A 26,957-nucleotide genomic window follows, 5' to 3' on the forward strand; every position below is an offset into this window, starting at 1 on the left:
ATTACCACATCTTCATCTTTGTATTTATTCACAATCTGAATTGGTTTCTGGTCCAGTGGGATGCAGCATCATAATAGACGACTATGCATCAAGCTCCACTTACAGTCTCATCTCTTGACACAACCTTTAGAAGGATTGGTTTTTCTGGTTGAAGAAGTCCTTGCTTGGCTATTTTTAAAGGGATCTGTAACAGTCCAGCAAGTACAAGAAGCAGTCAGTGAAATGACACCAACCACAAATACAAAGAGACATACAAATGCCAAGAGTGCTTTACAAGCACACAAAAACTACTTTTACCTCCTATGTCCTTCCTTAGGTGTTATCTACCTTTTTGGAGACAGGGTTTCTCACTGGCCTAGAACTCACAAATTATATAGTGTAGCAGCTTAGTAAGCCCCAGGAATCTGCTGGTCTATCTCCTCAGTGCTGGGATTACGAGTGCATGCCAACACACCTGGCTGGTAATAGGTGGGTTGGTTGGTTGGTTGGTTGGTTGGTTGGTTGGTTGGTTGGTGTTTGGTTGCTGGCTGGGTTTTCTGGTTGGTATGTTGGTGGGTTTTTGGTTTGTTTGCTTGTTTGCTTACTTGTTTGCTTTGTTTGCTTTGTTTTGCGTGAGTTATGGGGATTAAGTTCAAGTCCACATGCTTTCAAGGCAAGAACCTTACTGACAGACCTATCTTCTGAAGCCCGTGAATTTAGACAGTCATTATACTTAGGTCTTTATAAAGCAAAAGATGCAACTCTAAAACTGAAATACTTAAACTATCCAATAGATATTGCAAAGAAATTCCTTGGACAAATAGATCAATATGCTTTTCTGCAAATTAATGCCCCAGTTAAAAAGCAAAACTCCCCAAAAATATAACTTCTGAAAAAGCACACTCACCTGAGTTTCCTTACAGGGCTGGAAGGAGAAGTTCTGCAGGACTCTGACAAGAGCAATTTTCATGTTCATGAGAGCAAACCTCATGCCAATGCAGTTCCTGGGTCCATCCCCAAAGGGCAGATATGTATAAGGATTAATGCTACCCTGGTTTTTCTTGCTGAACCTGGTCCCACAGGAGTAGATGAAGACAAGTTAATGAAGCCTAAGAATCCACAACAGTCACTTGCTTGATATTTTTTAGATACCCATAAGCAGTAGTAAACAGGAAGCTTTCCTGAGTCAGTTGTGGAAATTCTGGTGTGACGTTTACAGTTTCTTACTTGTATACAATGCATTGTGATTGTTTTCCCTGCCACATTAACTTCGTGTATACCCTCCCCAACTCTATTCACTGTCTTCTTCACAACTTGTCCCCTCCTATTTTCATGTCTATTTTGTGTGAGTCTTTCATAGGTTGTCACAGACATTATGTGTTCATGATGGCAAAGGCTGTGTTCTAGCCAGAAGACACTATTGCCACACCTCCTCTACTCTTTAGCTCCTACAGTCTTTCTACCACCTCTTCTGTGATGTTCTCTGGGCCTCAGAGTGGGCGATATGCCATAGGAATTATACAAGTCAAAAGTGTGGGTGATATGCCATAAGAATTATACAAATTACAAGTCCTCCCTCTTGCTTTACCATGGAGGAGTCATATTGAGATGAAGTAAATGCTGTCTAAAACAAACATTCATCTTTAAACATGATCTTTGCATTTAGTATGATGTGTTCATTCTCTGAGACATAAGAAATGAGACCAAATGAAGAAAAGTATGTTATTGGCTGAACTAACACTCATTAAAGCAGGAGGATAAAATTCTTACCTCTACTGAAATTGTTTCCCTTGCACTGTCCTCTCTCTGTTATTCTTTTTTCTCTTCTCCATTATTATTTTTCTACTTTATTTCTCTTATTTCCTTCACTGCTTACCTTCCCTTTCTCCCCACTTCTTTCCATCTCTCACTCTCTTCCTTCCAGCTTCCCATCCTCCCTTCCTCTACCCTTTTTTCCCTTCCTCTTTCCCCTCCCTTTCTTCTTTCATTCTTCCTCTTCCTTTTCCTTCCTTCTGTCTCTTCTAGCCTCCCTTTTTCTTCCCTTCCTCTTACTTCTTTTTCTTCTTGCTCTTCCCTTCCTTCTTACTGAATAGTTTAAGTCAGATGATTTACAAAGACATACAATGCTACTCTAATATAATATTATCATTAATTTATTTCTCTATGTGTTCCTTTGAGTATAAAAATCTAGGAAAATAGACAACTTTTATTCAAATTATATAACATATAAATGATACTTAAGAGAAATTTTTGATTTTTAGAAAAGTGGCAATTGCAATATGACTATGTGTTTTAAGCTATTTTTTAATATTTTGGAAAAATTCTAACGTATATAAGACTATTATATTTCCAAAATCATAATGATGATTTTTGGAGGTGTGTGAACAAACACCACACATGGACAAATGGTTACTGGTCACATAGAATTCCATTGAGGGTACTGTGGATATTGATTTGTATACAGTACACTTGTGAATTTGTCAAACATTCTCTGTTGTAGACATTCATCAACATAATTGCTTTATCAGTGTTTGGAGTAGTCCCTCATACACAGTAAACACAGGCTATCTGTCTCATTATTAAATGAATATAACAACAGTATGGTCAATCATCTGTGTGTTACAAAGCTATAGGAGATGTAATTATTGAGACTGGAAGGAACACAAAAGTCATCTGGTCTGGAAGACAGAAAAACTGATGAGTTCTGGTTAAGTTCTTTAGCAAGACTTAATGATGTCTAAATGGCACATCATGACCAACAACATAAGGTACCAGAAACCAGGAGGTGTATAATTAGAAGCAATGAATGTCTAAATCCTAGTCCTTTCGGCTTGCCAGCCTCTGCCCTAAAAACACCATTCTTTATTTTGCTTACCAAAAAAAAAAAAAAAAAAAAAAATTAGACTGTAGAACTATGACTGAAGCCTGACCTTGCTTCTGGGTTTCCAGAAGAGACCACCTGAGCCACATCTAAAAGAAGAGTGTCTCAGACTCCTAGACAGCAGGCAACATGGCTTTGGAAACGTCACATAAGGTAAGGAAGTGGCCAGGACAACAGCCAGAGGCAAATAATGTAAGGACCTGTGGTCTCCTCTGTCCTCAGCAAGGCTGCTCAAATGACAAGGCCCTCAGATGACACCATTACAGCCACAGTGAAGGACCCAGGAGGCAAAGTGTAGTCAAATGGAAAATGTAAATATTCTCTAAAGGTGAGGGGAGCAGCTAAAGGGAACAGCAAGAAAAACCTAGGCATGAAAAGCCTAATGCATAAAATGGCATAGTGTGGAGGACATTGTGACAGATGCTACTCTTGTCTTAAAAGTTTGAATAGGTAGATAAGTATATAGATAGATTAAGTAGACACAGAGACAGACTGCTCTTGCTACTTATGTGACTTCAACACCAATAGACAGCACATCATGCTTGGACTAGTCCAGTTCTGGGTAGTTTATCTTTCCCATATCCCTGTACCTTTCAGGGTGGAACTCCTCAGGCTCTGGCCAATGCTTTGGGTCTCTGTGAAGAGCAAAGGTTGGTACCATCATCACAGTCCCTTTGGGAATGAGCACCCCATTGATTTCAACATCTTTCTTACAGACCCTCTCAAGTCTTCCAGCAATTGGATATAACCTGAGAGTTTCATTCACCACCATGTCCAGATACTCCATCTGGACCAGGGTATCATAGGTGGCAGGTGCCTACAAAGAGAGAGAGAGAGAGATTTTCATAAATTAAGATTTTGAACTAACTTTCATCTGTAGAGAACTACTAAGGGGTTACACTACCAAAGAAAAACTCCTGTTGATGAAAGACCTTAGCATTTAAAAAGCATTTTGATAACTGATATTTGAACATGCTCAATGCACCTATAAGAAATGTAGGGTAATTATGAAATATGGAGACTTTGTGACAATCCCAAACCCAGGACCTAAAATCCTCAGCATTACTATATACTACTTTTTCTTTCTTATGTAGGGAACCATAACTAACAGATCATGATAATTAGAGTCAACATCTTGACACACTTAGAGTTACCTTTTCACAGAAAGGGCACGTACATGTACTTGAAGGTATATAAACATAGGAAGAAGAAAAATTTTTATTGTACTTATTTGAAAATATCCCATGTGGCCATTCTTTCAAATATATATAAAATTTGGAAGCATTAACAGGATAAAATTTTAAATGATCTGAGGAGATACTGGTCTCTTCTATATTAAAGGTGACAAAAGATAGATGTAGTCATTGCCATCAAAATGCTCAGTTCCAACCCTGGTAAAAAGTTACAATGAAAACAGGATCCATCACTCAGCCACATTCTCTATTGCTGGTCCAGCACACTGGTTGTTCCCTCAGGGCTTGCCTGGGAGCTCTGAAGAGAATGATAAGGCAGACAGAGGGCCTCACAGACCACATAACCTCACATCCCAAGCCTCCCAGTTTGGGCAGAGTTGTAAAGACCAATGTGAGAAATGTTTGACTATTACTTTATGGGACTTTCAGACAAACTGTAATGTAGGGTTAAGAGTTTGACTCAGGCCGCCTATGAGTGGAGAGAGATGTGTGGGACAGAACTAAATCAATCTGCCTAGCCCAGTCCAGCCAAGGCCAGTCACACTCAGCCAACAGCAGGCAACAGCACACCCCATGACGTCAGCAGACCTGACTGCTGAGACACTTGGCTAGCCAAAGCTCATCTTCCATGCCACTGTGATTTGGTGGTTGTTTCTTGGTAGTTTTTGATGACAGAAAATGGATAAAGCTGTACCAACATTCATGAACAAAGACATTGTTTTCCTAAAAGCAGTAAGTAGCCAATGCCTGTTTCCCATTCATTTCTCTTTTTAGAACCTTAAGTAAAGGTGATGAAGGAATTGATGATTATCACTTCATTGAAAAAAATCTCACTGATAAGGAGTCATTCATGTCAATGTGTCTCCTCTTCCCTTCCTCCCTCTCCAGGTCCCGTCCGCTCACCTTATTGGGCAGAGCTGCATCAATTTCATCCTGCAGTTTCTTCTGGACATCAGGGTGAGTGGCCAGTAAATACAAAGCAAAGGAAAGAGCGCTGCTGGTGGTCTCATAGCCAGCAAAAATAAAGATAATAGACTGAGCCACAATCTCCAGATCGGATAAAGCTAATGGGAAAGGAAATACATTTTATTTTATTTCATTTGTGTGTGTGTGAGAGAGAGAGAGGGAGGAGGGGGGAGTATGCCATGGCATTCTTGTGAGGGTCAGAGGACAATTTGCAGGAGTGATTTCTCTCCTTGCAACATTTGGTTCCTTGGATTTGAACTCAGGTCTTTGGCTGTTGATCTATATTGCTGGCCAAATAGACACATTTTAGGTAAAGGAGATCAGTATTTTTTTTTTTAAAAAAATTATGATTTTTGGCACAGGAGACCACTTCCTAAATATAAGACCAGTAGTACAGACACTGAGAGGAACAATTAATAAATGGGTCCTTCTGAAACTGAGAAACTTTTGCAAGGCAAAGGACATGGTCAGTAAGACAAAAACAACAGCCTACATAATAAGAAAAGATCTTCACCAACCTCACATCTGACAGAGGGCAGATCTCCAAAATATATAAAGAAATCAAGAAACTAAATATCAAAATACCGAACAATCCAATTTAAAAAAAAAATGGGCTACAGAGCTAAACAGACAATTCTCAACAAAAGAATCTCAAATGGCTGAAAGACTTTTAAGGAATTGCTCAACATCCTTAGTTATCAGGGAAATGCAAACCAAAACGACACTGAGATACCATCTTACACCTGTCAAAATGGCTAAGATCAAAAACACTGAAGACAGCTTATGTTGAAGAGGATGTGGAGCAAGGGGAACACTCCTCCACTGTTGATGGGAGTGCAAACTTATACAGGCACTTTGGAATCAGTATGGCAGTTTCTCAGAAAATTGGGAGTCAGTCTACCTCAGGACCCAGCAGTACCACTCTTGGGCATATACCCAAGGAATGCTCAATCATACCACAAGGACACATGCTCGACTATGTTCATAGCAGCATTGTTCCTAATAGCCAGAACCTGGAAACAACCCAGATGCCCTTCAACTGAAGAATGGATAAAGAAAATGTGGCATATACACAATGGAAACTACTCAGCAGAGAAAAACAATGACATCGTGAAATTTGCAGGGACAGGGTCTCTTCCTGAACTAGAAGCTCATCATTTCAGCTAGTTTGTCTAGCCACTGAGTTCTGGGTCCTCCTGTTCCCACCTTCTGGCTCTGGGGCTATACAAGCACATGTAGCTTTACCTAGCCTTTTGTATGGGTGCTGGGGATTCAGACTAAAATTTTCATGTTCACAAAGCAATTGCTCTTAACCACTGAGCCATAACCCCAGCCCTGGAAAATTGACTCCATATAAGTAAAATAGATGACACCATTTGCCCTTTAAAAAAAAAATTATTCTGCCTAAAACTTAGTTTCAAACATTTTGAGTAAGTATGAAATAGAAAGGTTTAAGTGCATGAAACATTAGCAGATCTATGAACTATATAGGTCTTAAGAAACCTGAGGCAGTGGTATGAAAGCTACTCAAAGTGTGGTCTGTGGACCAGTAGCAACAACTTGGAAGCTCTTAGTAGAATCTCAAACCCACCCCACGTCTCCCTGGTCAGTGTTTGAACTTTCATGAGCTGTGATATTTATATGCATAAACCATTAGACAAACGAGTATTACCAATCTTCAAAATGTAATTCAGAAATGAGAGAAATACAGAAAAAAGGAATAGCTACAGAGTATTTAGAGTGATGGGCTAGAGAAATGGCTCAGCCTGTTAAGAACATAGGCTATATACCCTGATAATCAGATTGGTGACTACACTAGCTGTCACCATAGAGCCTTCACCCAGTAACTGATGGAAGCAGATGCAGAGATCCACAGCCAAGCACCAGGCTAAGCTCTGGGAGTCCAATTGAAGAGAGGAAAGAGGATTCTATGAGCAAGGGGAGTCAAGATCATGATGGGGAAATCTACAGAAACAACTGAACCAAGCTCATGAACTCATGAACTTTAGACTGACAGCTGTGGAAGCTGCATGGAACCAGACTAGGCCCTCTGCCTGTGAGAGACATTGTATAGCTTGCTCTGTTTAAGGGGCCCCTGGCAGTGGAATTGGGGTCTATCCCTGGTGCATGAGCTGGCTTTTTGGAGCCCATTACCTATGGTGGAACACCTTGCACAGCCTTGATGCAGGGAAAGGGCCTTGGACCTGCCTCAACTGAATGTACCAGGCTTTGCTGATTCCCTGTGAGAGGCCTTACCTTTCCAGAAGAGGGAATGGGGAGTGGGTTATGGGGGAGGCTGGAGGGGAGCAGGAGGAAGGATGAACATGGGATCTGTGGTTGGTATGTAAAATGAAAAAAATTTTAAATAAAAAAGAATGTAGGTTGTAGCTGGATAGTGGTGGCACATGCCTTTAATTTCAGCACTTGGGTGGCAGAAGCTTGTGGATCCCTAAGTTTGAGGTCAGCTTGGTCTACAAAGCAAGTTCCAAGACAGACAGAAAAAGTCTGTCTAAAAAAAAAGAATGCAGGCTGTTCTTGAAGAGCACCTAAGTTCAGTTGTGGGCAACTCACAGCCACCTGTAACCTCAGCTCCAGGGATGCTCTCCTCTAACCAACACAGGCACCTGCACTCATCCATTCACACATACATACACACATACACAGAAATAAATTAGAGAATAATTCCTTAATTGAAATGGTAATGACTAGCAACATTCTAATAAATGGAGCCTCATTAGAGATTTTGTTTTTAATCTCAAATGGAAGAAACATCAACTCCAGATAAACTGCATCTGTGGAATGCTGTACCCTGAAGCTGTGAAATGCAGCCCTGTTCCCTAAGACCCAAGCTTTTGACTAAAGCTAAACTTGACCAAGCAAGACTGTCCTTATGTGTGTGTTCTTTATTTAACAGTTTTTCTTTACAGTGCAGGGATTACAACAAGGTAGTCGTATGCACAATGACTCATGTTATCTTCCCATAAAGTATAAACTAGCCAGTCAAGTATAAACTTGCCCACAGTCATTGAGCATGAATCAGATGCCATGGACAAGACCAAGAATGAATCCTAATTATAACTATGGGCCTTCGGTGATAATATGAACATGTAGGTTCAATGCTCATAACAAACATATTGCTCCATTGAGGAATGTTAAAAATGGGAGAGTTTGATGGTACAGCAAGATGGCTCAGCAGGTAAAGGGTCTGCTGCCAAGCCTGATGAGCTGAGTTCCATCTCCAGAAACAAAGGGCAGAAGGAGAGGACAGGATTGCGCAGATTTTCCTCTGACCCGCACACGCACACCATTTCATGTGCATGCCCACATATATACACAAACAAAATAAGTGAATTTCTAAAATTTATTCTAAAAAGGATGGGAGACTGTGCACGTGAGGGGGGCAGGAACATATGAAAGCCTGTATAAACTCAACTGAAATTGACTGTGAGCCTATAATTTCTCTAAAATTTGTAAACTACTTTTTAAAATATATAAAATTAGAGAAGAATAGGAAAGAACTTAGTCTGTTCCAAAGACAAGTTTCCTTGATGAGGGATGAAGAGTGTACTTATCTGATGCTGTAAGGCCAAATGTTTAGACTGTTGTTAGGGATTATGCTGGTTTAGTAAAATGGTGGTTGTAGATTCTCCTCTAAGATCCATGACTTTACTAGCCCTGAGTAGTTAGCTGGTTTTCAGTACCAGGCATGGTTTCCCTCTTGTTGAGAAGGTCTTAAATCCAATTAGAGAGCTGTTGGTTACCACCAAGGTGTGTGTGCCACTACTGCTGTGGAGCCTAGTCCGAGTAGATATATCTACAAAACACTCCCACACCCAAGGTTCAAGGGACATTGCAGATGAGGGGGCAGGAAGAGCCAGGAGATCAGGAAGTCCTCTGTGAGACTGTCTCCTAGTAATATCAGAAGCTATGCCCATAAAGTCTCAATAACATGACTGCCCAAACACGAGCTGACAAGGATGACACCAATAGATATGCCAAAGTGCACGGGGAGAGTTCATGAGGCTTCAACACTACACAGAGAATGACAGGCAACTAAGCAATGCTGAGAGGGGGAGAAACAGTCTTCTCCAGGGAAGAGCACAGTTATTCGGTACCAAATTGCCATTGCTGAAGGCATACATATGTATAACGTCATACAGACTTAGCAGATTATATTTAGGAACATTTATGTATATACATATGTGCATTCAATAACAATGAAAAAAGAGAACGTGAAATTGAAAGAGAGCATGGAGGGGTATATGTTAAGGGTTTGGAGAAAGGGAAAGGATAAATCTTGTGATTATATATATATGATCTCAAAAAAAGAGCTCAGATGCCCATATGAAAGACTTATTCAATGTACATGCCTGAATGAACCTGAGTGTCAAAATAAGTAATGATAGTGAGGGAACAGAATTAATACATGGGATTGTGCAGGGGAGGTGAGGAGCAGGAGCAGGAGAAAAACAAAGGGGAGGGAGGAGGAGGAAGAGTAGGAGGGGAGAGAAGAAGGAGGAGGAGTTGTGGAGGATGAAGGAAGGGAAGGAAGAGAAAGAAGGAGGAAAAAGAAGAAAATGAAACAGAAAACAGACGGCTTGCCCCTCTCTTACACAGAACAGAGCTCATAGCTGCATAGGATGGGACGGCATTAGAAAGCCATCATTCTTCAACCGTCACAGCAATGGCTTCCTTAGAAACCACCCATGATGGGATAATGAGCAGGTGAAAAGCTAGTAAGAGTAGTGGGGTATGTACTTAGTCCCAAGGCTTTCTCTACACGTTCCATATCAACTACACAGGAAATCAAAGCTTGGCTGTAAATCAAGAGCTGGACAAGCATTCATCCCAGGTTTCCAGTGACCATCACCACTGTGGGGCTGTTCCTCTCACTGGGTGTCTACATGAAAATCTCCAGGCAGAGCTTTTGACTCAGGGGATCTAGATGAGGCCCAGTTGGTATCTGTTCTGTAGTACCAGATCCAGAGACCACTGGTGATCTCCAGTCCTGAATTGCATGCTTACAGCTGCCCTTCAGGTTTTGAACACAGTAATAATCCTGTGCTTCTAGAAAGTTCCTCTGGCTGCTGTATATAATGTCTACATCTGTGGGTTGGGGTGGAGTTTTTTTTAAGGGGTTGGAATTGTTTGTTTGAAATTTGGAGACATAGTCATCTACTTGAAAATCCTTCTGAATATTTCCAGGACAAACTCCTCACTCTGAGGTTCCCCATCAGTAAACATAAAACATTCTTGCTTACCTTTATGAGACTCCTTGATGTTGGAACTCTGGGAGTTTATCATCAGCTGAAGAAAATCCACTCTTTGCTGAAAGAATAATTTTTAAAAGATTCAAGGTCAGTTGAGAGGTCAGAGTGAGTCACAAGTGCAGAACTAGTCACCATTCTGATAATAATGCTTATTGAAAGTCCAGAAGTCTGGCTGGGATTCCCAAAGTCAATGATAAACAAAAAAACATGTCCATACACATGCTTTGGAGAGCAGAATGCTTTCCTGAGTGAACACTGGCTCTGCATCCAATGGCTTTGGTCTTTCCTGTCTTTGACCCTGAGTTCTCTGGCTTCTGAACAGTCCAGGTTAGCCCCTTCCCTTTGCATGTGTGCTCACACAGAAGTTCTGGACTTCAGTCTGGTGTTCTCCCATCTTAATCTCAAACCATTGTCCTTATGATGAAACTTGGAGGCAGAATGACTGAGAGAGACGAGCCTGGGCTTCATAGCAAGATTATCTCAAAAAAACTTAAAATTAAAAATAAAGCAGACTAAACTGTGCTGGGTAGAATAAAATGACTTTTTTTTTGAAAATGTGTAAAATGATAAGCTTGGAAATGAAGTGATTTCTTGCCAGTATGAGGTCTGGGGAGTTAAAGTACCTGGAAAGAATTTGTAAGCAGAATCATTATCCTTTTAGGAAAAGGAAGTAGTAATTTTGTCTCACTTTTTTAAATTTACATTAAATGACACACACAAAAAAAATTGTACATAGAAATGGAATGAAATGAAATTTGATGCATGTATATATTGAATGTTGCTTAAATCAGGTTAAGTACATTTTTCTCAACATCCATTACTCATCTGTGATGAGAACTTTCAAAGTCCATTCCTCTATAGCTTTGGGGATTTTTAGAGTGACTTCAATGAGCATAGGAGTACAAATGTCTCCCACACAAGCTTATGTCATCTTATGACCAACAGGAAGATGGCTGGATCACATGGAAGTTCTACTTTTGACTTTTTGCTCATCTTTTTCCTCTGATGTGAACTAAGATCACTGAAGACTTAATCTTTGAAGAAATTATCCATTAATAATGGTTGTTCCTGTCTAGGTGTGATAGCTCACACCTTTAATCCCAGCACTCAGGAGGCAGAGGAAGGTGAAAACCAAAATAATAATAATAATAATAATAATAATAATAATAATAATAATAATAATAGCTTCTCTGTTGGGATCTTCCAGTCCAACATCAAAGTCATAAACTCTGTTTCCAATATGAAACTCTAGAATAAGATTGAGCTGGATACCCAGGGCAACTTGAACCATTGTTCAAGGATGACATGTTTGCTGATCACATGTAAGGATCTGGGTTTTATTTTATCTCCAGCACTGAGAAAATAACAAACTTTGATTTTTTTTAGATCTATCCATATAGTTTTCCATAATTCCCCCAGTTTACATCCCCACAAATCATATGCAAGCAATATCTTTTTACTAGCATGTGGTGAAATTCTTGCCCTAAAAATATTTATTCTGTGGTACACTAATTGTCAGGCATATCATTAATTTTAAATGCTTTCTCTGGCTCATTTTATTTCTCTATTCCCAACCACTACACTCTTCATTCTCTTCTAAATATCAAAAATTCCCTGTCGTTAACCTACACTCCTCATGTAACACTCCTCATGTAACTTTTAAAGATACAGAGGAAATATATATATATATATATATATATATATATATATATATATGCATAATTGTTTTATAGAAAGAGGGAGAAATACATTATCAACAAATGAAAGTCCTCGTGTGAGCAGTTATTACCTTTGCTTTCTCTTGCAATCGATCCTCCTTCATTCGCTGTACAGAAGTTTTAAAAAAGCTTATAACATCTTTTGGAAACAAGCAGATATTTAACACATCGAATACTGGGATAAGGAATGGAAAGAGTGCTAGAGGGGAAAGAAAAGAGAAACCGTGGTGAAAATACAAATTTTACCTGGAATGATTACATTTATTCCAAACACTCAGAACAGTAAAAGTTATCAGGATCTCAACCAAGACTCTCTCTCTCTCTCTCTCTCTCTCTCTCTCTCTCTCTCTCTCTCTGTCTCTGTCTCTCTCTGTCTCTCTGTCTCTGTCTCTCTCTGTCTCTCTGTCTCTGTCTCTGTCTGTCTCTGTCTGTCTCTCTCTCTCTCTCTCTCTCTCTCTCTCTCTCTCTCTCTCTCTCTCTCTCTCTCAGGTTCCAAGCCACTGGCTGGGAAAGGGTGTGTCAATGTATGGCCACTGACATAGAAGTGATATCAATGGCACCTGCTGCATGGTTTCAGGGTTAAATCCCTTGACCTCTCACCCTTGACATGTTGGACTAAGGTCTTTTTGGATAAATCAGGCTTCAGTCCAGTTGCTGCAGTTAATCGTGATGTTCAAGAAAGAGCTTTCACGCTGGAGAGATGGCTCAGAGGCTTAAGTGCTTGCCTTGCAAATGTGAGGCTCTGGGTTCAGTTCCCAGAACCCACGTTAAAATCCAAGTGCAGTGCCTCGGGAATGGCAACATGAGAGATGAAGACAGTGAATTCCTGGAAGCTTAATGGCTAGTGAAGCTTGGTGAAGTTCACCTACCTACTTGGTGAAGTTCCAGGCCAGCAAGAGAGCCTGCCTCAAACAAAAGGTGGCAGATGCCTGAAGTTGTCCTCTGACCTCTGCATACTTATATATACTCCAGTGCATACACCCATATACCCATATACTCCAGTGCACCTACCCACCCACCCATGAACACAGACACTGATGATGATGATGATGATAACATTAACCAAAAACACAAAAAAAAAAATGAAGAAAACCTTATAAGATAGAGACAAAACAATATCCAGAAGGGAATTTATGGGTATTGAGGAAAAACTGATGCCGTATGACAATACTTTATAGCATGTACCACTAAAAGAGAAGGAAAAACATACTTCAGGCAGAGAGAGAGTGGATACTACTGACCAAAGTGCAAACTAATAAAATAAAAAACATGGAGGAAATCAATGAAAACAAAAGATTCTTCTTTGAAAATGTCTTCAGAGTTGGCAAAATGTTAGCTGGGATTGTTCTAGAATTAGAGTGATAGCTCAGATTACTAGCATGCATAGTGAAGTGGGAGGAGAATAATGTTATGGAAAACACAAGGGCATATAAAGGAATCCCACTAGTAATTGAGCGACTAGGACAATAGCCTCAATTATACATCTGAGCCAGAATGTACAAATTCCTAGAAATACACAAATTGTAGAAACTGACTCAAAAAGAAATGCATACAATGCATAATAGACTGGTGACATAATGAGAAGTTATTTTTTGCAAAGCAAGCACACAGAGATCCATAGCATTCCTCACAATCTAGAGAAAACGGAAAACTATGACAAGAGGAGATTATCAGATCAATGTGTTCCAGGATCATACTTAATCTTACCTCCTCCTATCTAGCCTTAAGTACAGAATTTAAAGTGCTTCTGATTTTTTAAAAAATGCTATCCACAAGGAAAGCCTAAAACCAGGAGGTTTCAATGATGACTTTTGCTAGATATTTAAAGAAAAGCATATGCCATTTCTTCCTAAATATGTCCAAAATATAGAAAGGACATGAAAACATCTCCAAAATTTTCCATAATATGAGTACTGTCCTAATACTGAGACCAGACGAATATCTCACAGGAAAAGAAATCTACAAACTAACATCACTTGTAAATGTGGTTGCAAGATTTTCAACACAGTATTAGATACTAAATCAAGTGACTATAAGAAGAGTTATATTACCCTAACTCGGTAGGATTCATCTCAAGGATGCTCTGCTGTATAACTGAGTATATCAATGAAAATGAAAATCAGCAAAACAGATGAACAGATGAAAAAAACAGAAAAGCCAAAAAAACAAAAAAAAAACAAAAAAAAACCTCTTTTGTGATTAAAGACATGTCCTTAATTAGTTCAGCACATTATATTAGATATTACTATACAACTCAGGACTTCCCCTTGAGTATACATCAAAAAACAACTGAAAACGTGTTGAAACACAAACTTGCATAATATTCATAGCAAGGCCAGGTAGTGATGGCGAACACCTTTAATCCCAGCACTTAGGAGGCAGAAGCAGGCGGATCTCTGCGAGTTCAAGACCAGCCTGGCCTGCAAAGCAAGTCCAGGACAGGCTCTAAAGCTACACAGAGAAGCCCTGTCTCGAAAAACAAAAACAAAAAGAATATTCATTAACAGCACTGTTTCACAACAGCCAAAAAAGTCAAAACATTCCAAATATCCATCAGTCACAGACAGAACATGACATGTCCATAAGATGGAACACAATTCTGTCATAGAAGAAATGAAATACTAATACACACCTAAGATGCATGAACTTTTAAAACATACTAATTTGAAAGTGAGATACAAAAGGTGACATTACACAGTTCTATTTGTATGAAGTTTCCAGAATAGGTAAATCTGTGCAGTTAGAAAATAGACTTACTTGTTGTTTATGCCTGAGTAAGGAGTTAGTCATTAAAAGTACAGAGTTTCTGAGATGACAAAAATGTTCCACAGCTGACAACAGTGATAGCTGAAAATATTTTAAATATACTGAAAACCGTCTTTTGGCCTGTTTAAATGGACTACTGACAACATAGGCAAATAATATTTCACTACACTGTTACTTAAAAAGACGTAAAGAATGAAACATTAGGTCACGTACTGACTGTGAGGAACAATGGATCAAAGACATCAAATTTTAAGATCTTCTTTATTTTTTCCACAAAAGGATCCTGTGGATTGTTGAGGGAATCAACATTCACACCAAATGATGTGGCAGTGATCACATCCATGCTGTAGGCCCCAAAAATGCTGAGGACATAGAGAAATGGAAATTAACAGCTACACCTCTTCCTACTCTGCCTAAGACACATAAGGTGTGAAGTAGGAGTAAATTCATGTCCAGCCAAGATAATCAGAGTGCCACACAGAAACCCTGCCTATGATGCCTTTGTTCCAATCATACTCAATTGTGAGAAGTTTTTCAGGTGACAGTGTTGTTCCTGTCTTTGTGCTGTGGGATGGCATGGATACTACGATGGTTAGTTTTAATTATCAAAATAACATAATCTAGAAATCCCTGGGAGGAAACTCTTAAGGAGGAATTGTTTATACCAAGTTGGACATGCCTATGGGGTGTTGCCTTGATTGTGTTAATGGATGTAGGAAGACATGATCCACATTAGCATTCCCTAGATGTGGTGGTTTGAATGTAATTGGCCCCCAATAAGCTCATAAGGAGTGGCACTTTTAGGAGGTGTACCTTTGTTGAAGTAGGTGCAGCCTTGTTGGAGGAAGTGTGTCACTGTGAGGGTGGGCTTTGAGGTCTCCTATGCTCAAGATTCCACCCAGTGTCCGAGTTCACTTCCTGTTGCTTGTGCAAGATGTAGAATTCTCAGCTACCTCTCTACCACCATATCTACCTGCACACCACCATGTCCCACCATGATGATAATAGACTGACTCTCTGAACTGTAAGCCACCCAATTAAATGTTTTCCTTTATAAGAGTTGTCGTGGTACTTTGCACAGCCTTGGTGCAGGGAGGAGGGGCTTGGACCTGCCTCAACTTAATGTACCAGGCTCTGCTGACTCCCCATGGGAGACCTTGCCTTGGAGGTGATGGGAATAGGGGTTGCTCTGCGGGCGGGAAGGCTGGGGGTGGGAAGAGGGAGGACAGGGGAATCTGAGGTTGATATGTAAAATGAATAGAAAATCTCATAATAAAAAAAAATAAAGAAAAAAGTCATTATGGTCATGGCATCTCTTCACAGCAATGGAAACCCTAAGACACTGGGTTCAGTCCTGAGCTTTGTAAGTGTGGGAAAGATAAGCTAAATATTAAGCTTGTGTGTATTCATTTTACATTGTTCTTCACTATGGATGTCAATTCTCTCCCTCTACCATGTGGCTCCCAGGGATCTAGCTCAAGTTATCGCTTTGGTGGCTGGTGCCTTTACCCACTGAACTGTCTTGCCAGACCAAGGAAAGATTTACTATTTCATTGATAGTCTCAACAAGTTTATGATGGAATATAAATTGTTTGACATTTTAACTTTCCTGGTACACACACAGCATCCGAGTACTTTCTCCATCTTTTCTACTGAATCAACACTAACAGGTTTGTTTAGATAATGTCCCTTCTTTCTAAATTATCTTTTTTTTCTAGAATTTCAAAAATGGCAATTGAGTAGATGACTTAGTAATGGATCTTGTATACAGAGGTGAGCCTTGTTCTCTGTAAGTCATCCTACCTTCTTATAGGAGACAACCCTTTGTAGGCTGGCCCATTATAAGCCCATCCTAATACTGCTACAAAGGATGTCTCCAGTTTCCTCTGGTCTCAAACTTCAGTAGTAGTCTGAACTGTTGTAATCAGTTGAAACACCATACAACTCACTTTCTACTGGTCCTGGAGTAACCTAACAATGGACACTTCAACACCACAGCTGGCAGTTATGGGGTCTCCTAGCATTATTGTTATGATTTGAATGTGCAATATTCCCCCAGAGGATCATGCATTTGAACACTTGGTCCCTGGCTAGTGGCACTGTCTGTGAAAAAAATGTGGAAACTTGGAGGTAGAGCCTCATTAGAAGAAGCAAGTCATTTTGGGCAGGCCTTGAGTCTCTATAGTCTGGCCATACTTCCTTCGTCCTGATCGTAGATACAGTGTGATCCGCTAGCCTCCTGCTCATGCCACCATGTCTTCATGCTGTGACATACTGTATCCCCCTAGAACTGTAAGCCAACATGAAACCTTTCTTCTTTCAGTTGCTTTTGTCAGGATCTTTTGTCACAGGAACAGAAAAAGAACTCACACAACAACCTAGCCCCCAACAACCGTGCCAGCACTCACTCTTTCATGGAGATGGAATTCCCATTCTCTGATCCATGCCTCATATTTCTCACCAACACATCTGCATACTGGTTAATGATGGGGAGCATCTATACACAAAACAAAACACCATCCATTGTGAGCTGAGGGGGCTCAGTTCCCAGTGGACACAGCTTCCCCAAGGACAAAGCAAGAAGTCCCATTAACACAAAAGGACATTCTTAGGAAGTTTCAACTCAGAGGACACTGCTTGGAAAAGGACTGTGATTTTCCACTCTACTTGTCCCCAGATCTGTTCCTCATGTTTCCAATGACAAGCTTATTACTTCATTACCTCCTTGAGCTTTCCACTGGTGAAGGTTGGAGACAGCAATGCTCGAATTCTCTTCCATTCCTCGTTCTCAGCGATGGAGATGGCTTTTTTCAAAATTCCCGATGGACCAAATACCTAGAATCCAAAGCAAAAGAGATGTTGCCCTATATAGATTTGGAGAACTGCCAGGTTGTGGGGAAATGTTAACAGGCATCATTTACATACAAATTGTTTATAACTATGTCATTGAATGGCACAGGAAATGTGTGTTTCAAATGCCTTACTCTCTAGGAGGCTGGAGGTAGAGAAAGGAGGGTGTGTCAGTTGTGGAGGTTTGATAAAGGTAAGCTTGAGTTGATTGATGTATCAATATGCATGCATTTCAATATTATGCCTAGCTCTACTAATAATATGTAATTAATAAATGCAATAAAAAATTTTAAGTGTATGTGTTGTATGGAAAGTCACAAGAGCAGCAGCTAAAATTGAGCCCAACTGTGGAAGAATAAAGTTTATCTCCTTTAAAAGTAAATGCACACTCAACATTCTGTTCAACATTGTACTGGAGTGAAGAAAAAAATGAAATAAAAAGTATATAGAAAGAAAAAACTTCCCTATTTTTTATTAAAATAATGTCAAGATAGAGAATTCATGGAAGATGTAAACAAATATCTGGAACTTACAAATGAGTCAATTTGCAAAAATTAAGGCACACTGGTAAGTGAGGAATATGCAAAACTACATTAAATACACAATGACTTTCACAATCATTCCAAAGAAAATGAAATACTTTAGGTATGAATCTAACAAAACCTAACAATAGTGATAAAAATGCTCATTTAAGGGGCTGGAGAGATGGCTCAGCGGTTAAGAGCACTGGCTGTTCTTCCAGAGGTCCTGAGTTCAATTCCCAGCAACCACATGGTGGCTCACAACCATCTGTAATGAGATCTGGTGCCCTCTTCTGGCCTGCAGGGATATGTGCAGAAAGAACACTGTATACATAATAAATAAATAAATCTTTAAAAAAAAATGCTCATTTAAAAAAATCAATGAAAATTTGAAGGAATGAAGAAACGTCAAGAATTCACAGATCAAAACAATCTGCTGGGGAGACGGCTCCAAGAGTAGAAGGGCTTGTTCTTTAAGCATGAGGACCTGGGTTTGAATCTGCAACAGCCACATTTTAAAACATTTTATGGCCAAGAGTGCCTGTAACCTGGTGTTGGGGGAATGGAGACAGGCAGATACCGATAGCTCACTGACCCCCCAGACTAGCCAAAACAGCAGTGTAGAACAGTAGAACACCTAACATCCTCCTTGGGGCCTCTGCAGGTTCACACAGGCACACACATGTACACACACTTTCTCACATAAAACTCTCACAAACACAAGATTTAGAATACTAAAGTATTGTGCTATAGACATGCATACACACACACACACACACACACACACACACACACACACACACACACAAAATGGAGTCTTATTCAGCCATAAAGAGGAACAAAATTATATCATTTACAGGAAAATAGATGGAACCAAAGATCACATTAAGTGAAGACAAATTCAGAGACATGAATATCACCTATCAGTGTCGATAATAGTTTTTTTTAAACTATGTTCATACAACAAAATATTATAGGAACTGGAGAGAAGGGTCAGCACTTAAGACTCACTGCACAGCCTCAGTGCAGGGGGAGGGGCTTGGACCTGCCTCAGCTGAATGTACCAGGCTCTGCTGACACCCCATGGGAGACCTTATTTTCTTATAGGAGGGAATGGGGGTGGGTCAGGGGGAAGGCTGGAGGGGATGGGAGGAGGAAAGAGAGGGGAATCTGTGATTGGTATGTAAAATGAATGAAAAAAATCTTAATTAAAAAAAAAAAAAAGAAGACTTGCTGCTCTTGCAGAGGACTGGAGTTTGGTCCCCGACACATAACAGCTGGCTCATAAATACCAATAACTATGGCTCTAAAGGATCTGTGCCCTCTTTTGGCCTCTGTGGGCACCTACACACATGTGCACATGCACACACGGAGAGAAACACATACAAACATATACATAAAATAACTATTTAAAAAATAAAAAAGTCACAAGAAAGCCCACTGTTTTGTACAATAAATATATGCCAATGTTGTAGAAACTAAAGATAAAATGTTTCCAACTAAAAAAAGAAAATACAAGCTATGTGTGGCAACTCTAATAGACAAGGATGTGGGAACCTCGTGGTGAAGGAACAGTTCTGTACCTTGGCTGTTGATGGCTATACATAGGTGCACCAATAAACATGCATGGGGTTACATACCCTTGTGCACACACACTACAAAATAAAGAGATGTAAAATTGGTACTGAATAAAATGTATGGGTTATACAAATTTTCTGTCACAGAAACATACTAAATTTATAGTTATGTAAAATATCACCATTGAGACAAACAAGATGAGGAACATATGGACCATTGTTATGTATTTTGGGCCAATGCCCTATGAAATTATAATTATTTCATGATAAAAAACTAACATATTGCCAGGTGGTGGTGGCTCACACCTTTAGTCCCAGCACTTGGGAGGCAGATGCAGGTGGTTCTCTGTAAAAACAAAGCAAGTTCCAGGACAGCCAGAGCTGTTATACAGAAAAACCTTTTCAAAAAAAAAAAAAAACCACTAACATATAAAAACATAGGATCTGAGTTTGAATATCAAGCACATATTTAAAAAGCTGGACATGGCCCTGTGCATCTATAACCTCAGCTCTGTGAGGGACAGAAACTGGAGAATTGCCAGTGCTTACTGACTGACAGCCTGGCTCCAGGTTCAGTGAGAGACTCTGTCTCAAGGGAATAAGGCAGATAGAGCAGGACATCCAACATCCTTCTCCGACTTCCATATGTGTGTAGGTATGTACATGGGCATGCATATGCATATACCTCATGCACATGTACGTAAACATTCATGCCTCAAAAAGACCCTAATATATAAATAAATATATAAATAGAGAATAGGCACCTACCCGACGATTTGTGAAGGTAGAATAACATTCCTTCACCAACACTGTTTTGATCATATCTGGATCCGTGATAGCCAGCATAGGCTGTCGGCCCTCAAAAAATCTGCATTGGCAAAGCAAAGAGGATTAAACCCAGCCATCTAGATTTGATAGTTGGAGGCATGCCAAGGAATCCAGAATCTGATCCAGATGTTATATAACCAACACCTTAGTTACGCAACATGCTGCAACATGAGCATCTAGTTCAAGTTAGGGATTCTGACCATAGGTCACTGGCATCTCATGAAACGAAGTGTAACGTAGGACATTCAGGGAGGGGCAAACACAAAATAGCTCTACACAAAGATCATAATTAGAACTAAATTGGAGCATGTGTTACCTGGATGGTGCCTACATGAATATTGCCCATGTACTATTTTTTATAATTTTGCATGATCAAAATATTAGAATACCAAAAAGGATATGAAGTGAATGGAAAATTGAAAGTAAGTAACTTAAGTTCAAAATAGTGGAACATCCAGACACTGGACTGAAACTCAGGTGAACCATTCCTGAACTGTCAAGTCCTGGAGAAAAGTCAAAATATGTGACTTTCTCTGCCAAATTCTGTCTGCGAAGCACAACACTGGGAGACATATGGGACCTTTGGTAGGAAAAGCCCCCCAAAATCTTCGTAATACATAGCTTACACTCCTGTGGGCTTTGACATTTCCTGTCTTCCCAATGGAAGTTGCCATAATACTTACCCCCACATTTTCCCATATTTTTTATGACATTGTTTGTCAAATTCCCAGAAGCCCTGGAAAGAGAAAGAAAATAAAAATCCATAAATATATTAAATATACTCTTCCCACCTCTAGTTTGGGCACAAATGATTTGGATCTTACAAAATCAGGTATACTGTCTATCCCTAGACAGCAGTGAGAGGATTGTTATTTGTAGCTGTCGGAGTGGAAAGGAGATTAAATTGCTAGAGGTATTTGAAATGGGGATATTAAAGTTTCTCGAATTTTCTCCCAACATTGCAAATGAACAAAAGCTCACCCTTGATTGTAAATAATTGCCTATGCTTGGCCACTTACCCTTCACTACAAATAACAGCTAACAACATGTCTCTAAAGATTTCGCTTCTCCACATGCTGTCCCTAAAATCCCAAGACTCTCTGAACTGTTCCCTCCATAGACACAATGGAGAAACAGAAGCTAAGGGAATGCCAGTGAGATCCACTAAACTCCTTACCCAGCATCTTTTTCATTTATTTCATGCCTCTTTCCTTAGAAGACTAACAGAATTGTGACAGTGAAGAGACCAGTGGCCTCCTTTAATTTAGAGCATTTAGTCTCCAGCAAGTTTCTGAGTGAGAAGGCAAGTGAATAAGAATGATAATGAGTGGGCTGAAGAGATGGCACAGTGGTTAAGAGCATTGCCTGATGTGTCAGAGGACCAGGGTTCAATTCTCAGCACCCACATAGCAGCTATCTGTAATTCCAATTCTAGGGGGACACCTTTGTGGGCACCCAGAACTCATACACAGACTTGTATGCAGGCAAAATATCCATACACAAAAAAAATATATTTTTAAAAAAATAACAAAGAGAGTTTGCCTTTATGGCGCCCTGACAACATGGAAAAATGGGGAGAGGCCACCTCTACACAGAACAGAGCAAAGGAAAGTACTTTCTCCTCTACACATAATGTTGGAAATGAAATACTGGCAATGAGTCTCTGACACTTCAGAAGAAAACTTCTGCTAAGTTTCAGTTATAAGTTCTAATTATGCAAATAAAAATTCCAGAAGCATGGCTGTCTCTTGCTAGAATCTGCACTGGGAACAAAGGACATTGTCCTTGGAGGATCACAAGTCTGAACATCAAGTCCTCAACATGAGTGTTGATATGTCAAAGGTCTGAGCTGATGAACTGCGCCAAACCAGATTTTCCAAAGACTAACAGCAAGGCCTTCAAGAAGTTGATCTTGTCTCAGATGGAAGCCAAACATAGTTTCTGAAATGCTACCTCAGTTCTACTCAAGATCTTGTCTTTTTATTGATGGACCTAAGCCGATCTTGGCAAACACAAGAGGAAAGATAGGGAGCCCAGTGAACACTTACCTTCTGGTGGTAAGCAAAAATTGAACCCAAGAAAGGCAGAGGCTTGGGCCCAGGAATTCCCAACTTTTTAAAAATCCCATGTGAATGGGTTCCATACCTATGAAGTAAAAGAGAAAATTAGTACATTGGGATTGTCATTGTATGCTATAGTGGCTCACCAGCTGTGGATACAGACACTGTAAAATTCAAACATGGGAGGCAACATGTCGGCAACAAATAACAAAAACTCCAACAACAATAATTATTTTTAGTCTTCACATCTTCTCCATGGGACTCTCAAAGACTACAACCAGCAAGTGTATCTGAGAGTTTTCTCTTGAGAGAGGAGGCATATTCTCCACTTCCTTGTAACTCATACCTGAAGATATTTCATTTCATCACTGGCCCATCCTCTTCCTTATCCACCTGTACTAAGGGATTCACATGACTGGACAGACAGGTATATCAAACACTGATGAATTTTTTAAAACCTGATAAGCAAGTTTATTTCAAAGCATACATGCGATCTATACCACGTATTTGTTTATGCATTAGGCTCCCATTCCTGGCACTATCATAAACAAATGAGTAAATACATCAGTTGTCGCAAATATTGAAAGCAACAACCCCATTTTAACTTTTTGAAGGAAGGTTCTGGGATATCTAGAGCTGAATAGAAAGAAGGAAATGAAACATTTCCATTAATTGTAAAATATTATCAGATGGAAACGATGTTGCACAATATTTTAAATACTTACCTATTGCTTTAAAGATAAATAAAAATAAAACCACGTTTGAATTTTTCATTTTCACATCATTATGAATGTCTAACTTTCCTTAGAGTAAAATGGTGACAGAAGTCACAGACTCATAGACTCCCTCTCTCTCTCTTTCTCTCTTTCTCTCTCTCTCTCTCTCTCTCTCTCTCTCTCTCTCTCTCACACACACACACACACACACACACACACACACACTCGCATGTACACACACTCTCTCTCTCTCTCTCTCTCTCACACACACACACACACACACACACACACACACACTCGCATGTACACACACAGAGAGAAAGAGAGACGGAGACAGAGACAGAGACAGAGAGAGAAAAAACAGTGGTTCTCAACCTTCCTGATGTTGCAACCCTTTAATACAGTTCCTCATGTAGTGGTGACCCAACTGTAAAATTATTTCATTGTTTCTTCATAACTGTAATTTTGCTACAGTTATAAACATAATGTAAACATCTGATATGCAGAATGTCTGATATGTGACCCCTGAGAAAGGATCGTTTGACCCCCAAAGTGCTCTTGACCCACAGATTGAGAACAACTGCAGTAGAATGAGCTGGGGATGGTGGCCACATACGCTTTGAATCCCAGAAATCGGGATAACCTCTCTCCTCCCCTCACTTGTACAGGACTCCCTTCATTGAAAGGAAATCCTGGGATGGATGTTTTGACTGATGCTCCCAGTAGAACTTAGAATTTTGGTTACAGATTGCCTGCCTTTTGAGGATGCCAGGAGATCTCAAAGCCAGGGAGGAGTAACTCCTTATACTGAGGCTACAGGTCTCATTTGCCCTAAAGATTCATCATTTATGAGGACTAGAGAGATGGGTCAGTGGTTAAGAGCACTTGTTGCTCTTGCAGAGGACCCGGAGTCAATTTCCGGCATCTACATGGTGGCTCACAGCCATCTATACGTAACTCCAGTTCCAAGGGATAAGATGTCCTCTACTGACTTCAATGGGCAACAATAACACATGTAGTGCGCATATATACATGCAGACCAAGCACTCACATAAAATAAAATGATCAAATATAATACAAAAAGATTCATTACTTAGAAGCAAATAGTTCAGCAAATTATAGGTAGAAGGACTGAATTGGGGGAAGACAGAGAGATCCAGGGAAGGATAACAAAACAAGGAATAGTCTGAGCGTACCATATAGCCTGGAGTATATTAGGGGCATTGTATAAATGGTCTTAGAAGTGGGACAAGGGAGCAGAAACTAGCCATGTGCACATGAGGCAACACTATACATCTCCTGCATCAGAGGACACAGGTGAAGATGACACAGAAGCTCCTCCCATCCCCACAATCCCAAGACCTTGCAGAAGAGGCCTCCTCCTATCATACACAGTGACCAGCTATTTGTAATCTGCTTCTGCTGAGCTCTGGTTGGTTAATCTAGGGAAAAACCAAGACTCAATCAGAGGATACCCCAAGTATAACTGAGGTCACTCAATCCTCCTATCCACAGAAAGTGGAGTTTAGTAGAAGGGGAAGGCCTACTTATCCCCTTGGAGGGATTTGCATAAGACCAATAGCAACACCTTAGGTCTTAGCATCTTACACTCAAGCAACGTCCCCTTCATTTTCTCTTTGGATTTTCCAAACAGGTAGAGGAAAGAATTATCCAATTCACATCCCCAAGTCTTGATCACTGAGGAGAGGAGCCTGGGCAGTTTACTCACAGGTAGAGGAGCACCAGGCTGGTAACCAGGAGCATCCAGGTTTCCATGGAAAAGTTTGGGATCAGGTCCATCGCCGCTTTCTTTAATCAAGTCTCTCTTTTGTGTTTTATTCTCAGCTCTGTGTGTTGTGCCTTGCAGGTCTGAGCCTGATGAGCTTCCTTCCCCACCCAGCTGTGACTCAAGGAGGCCAGCCTGCAGTGCTTAAGGACTGGGAAAGGGGTTGGGCTGGCCTTGCAACCAATGAAAACACCAGAGTGCTCCAACCACAGTTCCATGAGTCAGGTACACTCTCTATCTTAGCAGTTGGCATGGCACCATGGATGTGCCCACTTTGATCTTTGAATTCATTTGGTAATAAATATTAACCAAAAAAATGCAACCAGTGATTTCATTATCACTGAGTGCAAAGGTTATTGCTTCTTATCAGAAACTCAAATGAAATCCTTGGCTTTAATTCTTTTCTAGTAGTTCTGCCCTTGTTTGCTTTCTGTAGTTGTGATAAAAAAAAAGAAGAAGAAGAAGAAGAAGAAGAAGAAGAAGAAGAAGAAGAAGAAGAAGAAGAAGAAGAAGAAGAAGAAGAAGAAACCACTATGATCAAAAACAACCTGGGGAAAGGGGTTTATTTCATATTGCAACTTATGAAAGAAAGTCAGGGCAGAAAATCAAGGTATAAATCTGGAGGTAGGAACTGAAGCAGAGCCCATGGCTACTTACAAACTCGCTCCCTGTGGCTTGGTCAGCCTGATTTATTCCCCACTGGAAATGGTTCAGAGAGCTGGGAAGGGTCCAAGGATCAAAGACACTGGGACATGAGAGTTCCCCCTCCTTTATAGACAATTTACATAGTGCCTTCTGAGTTTTGTGTATATATTTGTGTGTGTGTGTGTGTGTGTGTGTGTGTGTGTGTGTGGTTTTTAAATTCTGTTTTGTTGTATGCAGCCCATGGTCATGTGGTGGTTTGAATGAGAATGGCCCCTGTAGGCTCATATATTTGAACACTTACTCCACTGTTTGGGAATAATTAGGAGGTCTGGCCTTGTTGGAGAAGGTGTGTCACCAGGAGTGGGCTTTGAGGTTTCTAAAGGCCACACCATTCCCATTCTCTCTCATTGCCTCTTGCCTTCGGATTGGATGTAAACTCTCAGCTACTGCTCCAGTGCCATGCCTGCCTGTCGCCAAGCTCGATGATCATGGACTCACCCTCTGAAACTAAACTGCCTTGGCCATGGTGCCTCTTCACTGTAGTACAACAGTTACAAAGAAAAAGGGGGTTCTATCCTTCCTCTATCATTGGTTTACGTATATGACAATCTTGATGCCTCTGGAACCTCCTTCCCTGCTGTTCTCCTACATCAGGTGTAGCTGATAGGTTTATTTCTACATCCTCTCCTGCATTCCTCTCATTGTCAGGAAGACGAATGGAACCTGAGATCACCATGGTTAAGCAAAATAAGTCAGATTCAGAAAGACAAGTATTGCATATGGAATCTTTTTAGGTTTTACTTTATTTTTTCAGTCATGTTGGGAGTGCGTGCACATGTACACCCATGGGTGGGTACCTGCAGAGGCCAGAAAAGTACAGTGGACTAGAACTCCCCTAGAACTGGAGTTACCAACAGTTGTGAGCCACCCAACATGGATGCTGGGCACTCAGCTTCAGTCCTCTGTAAGAGCAGAAAGTATTCTTAACAACCTAGCCATCTCTCCAGGTCCCTCATATGGAACCTTACAAACAAAAGGCCTAGACAGAGAGGAATGGTTATAAAGGAATAAAGAGGGGACCATAGGAGGGTAACAAGTTTGAGTAATGAGAGGAAATATGATCAAAGGGTCTTATGTAAAATTTCATACTGAACTCCCTTAGAATTTTGGACAATTTATTACACTAGTTTTTTTTTTTAAA

At 40.3% G+C, this 26,957-nt stretch overlaps 1 protein-coding gene across 2 annotated transcripts; it reads right to left on the reverse strand.

The window, feature by feature from the left end:
* Positions 1-25,125, reverse strand: LOC131900874 (cytochrome P450 3A9). 2 transcript variants are annotated; one of them, XM_059252204.1, is made up of 13 exons: positions 25,055-25,125; positions 22,598-22,694; positions 21,233-21,285; positions 20,490-20,589; positions 17,495-17,608; positions 17,182-17,270; positions 14,987-15,135; positions 12,079-12,206; positions 10,281-10,347; positions 4,957-5,117; positions 3,451-3,677; positions 887-1,049; positions 1-184 (listed from the first exon to the last, which is right to left on the reverse strand). In XM_059252204.1, exons 1-13 carry the CDS (start codon positions 25,123-25,125, stop codon positions 89-91), a joined length of 1,515 nt encoding a protein of 504 aa, XP_059108187.1. In that variant the 3' UTR covers positions 1-88. The 2 variants fall into 2 exon arrangements, with proteins under 2 accessions (XP_059108187.1, XP_059108186.1); XM_059252203.1 differs by having other exon boundaries at positions 22,592-22,694.
* Positions 25,126-26,957: the final 1,832 nt, after the last annotated feature.

The sequence above is a fragment of the Peromyscus eremicus genome, unplaced genomic scaffold (assembly GCF_949786415.1).
Source record: "Peromyscus eremicus unplaced genomic scaffold, PerEre_H2_v1 PerEre#2#chr23_unloc_1, whole genome shotgun sequence".
Classification (NCBI taxonomy): Eukaryota; Metazoa; Chordata; class Mammalia; order Rodentia; family Cricetidae; genus Peromyscus; species Peromyscus eremicus.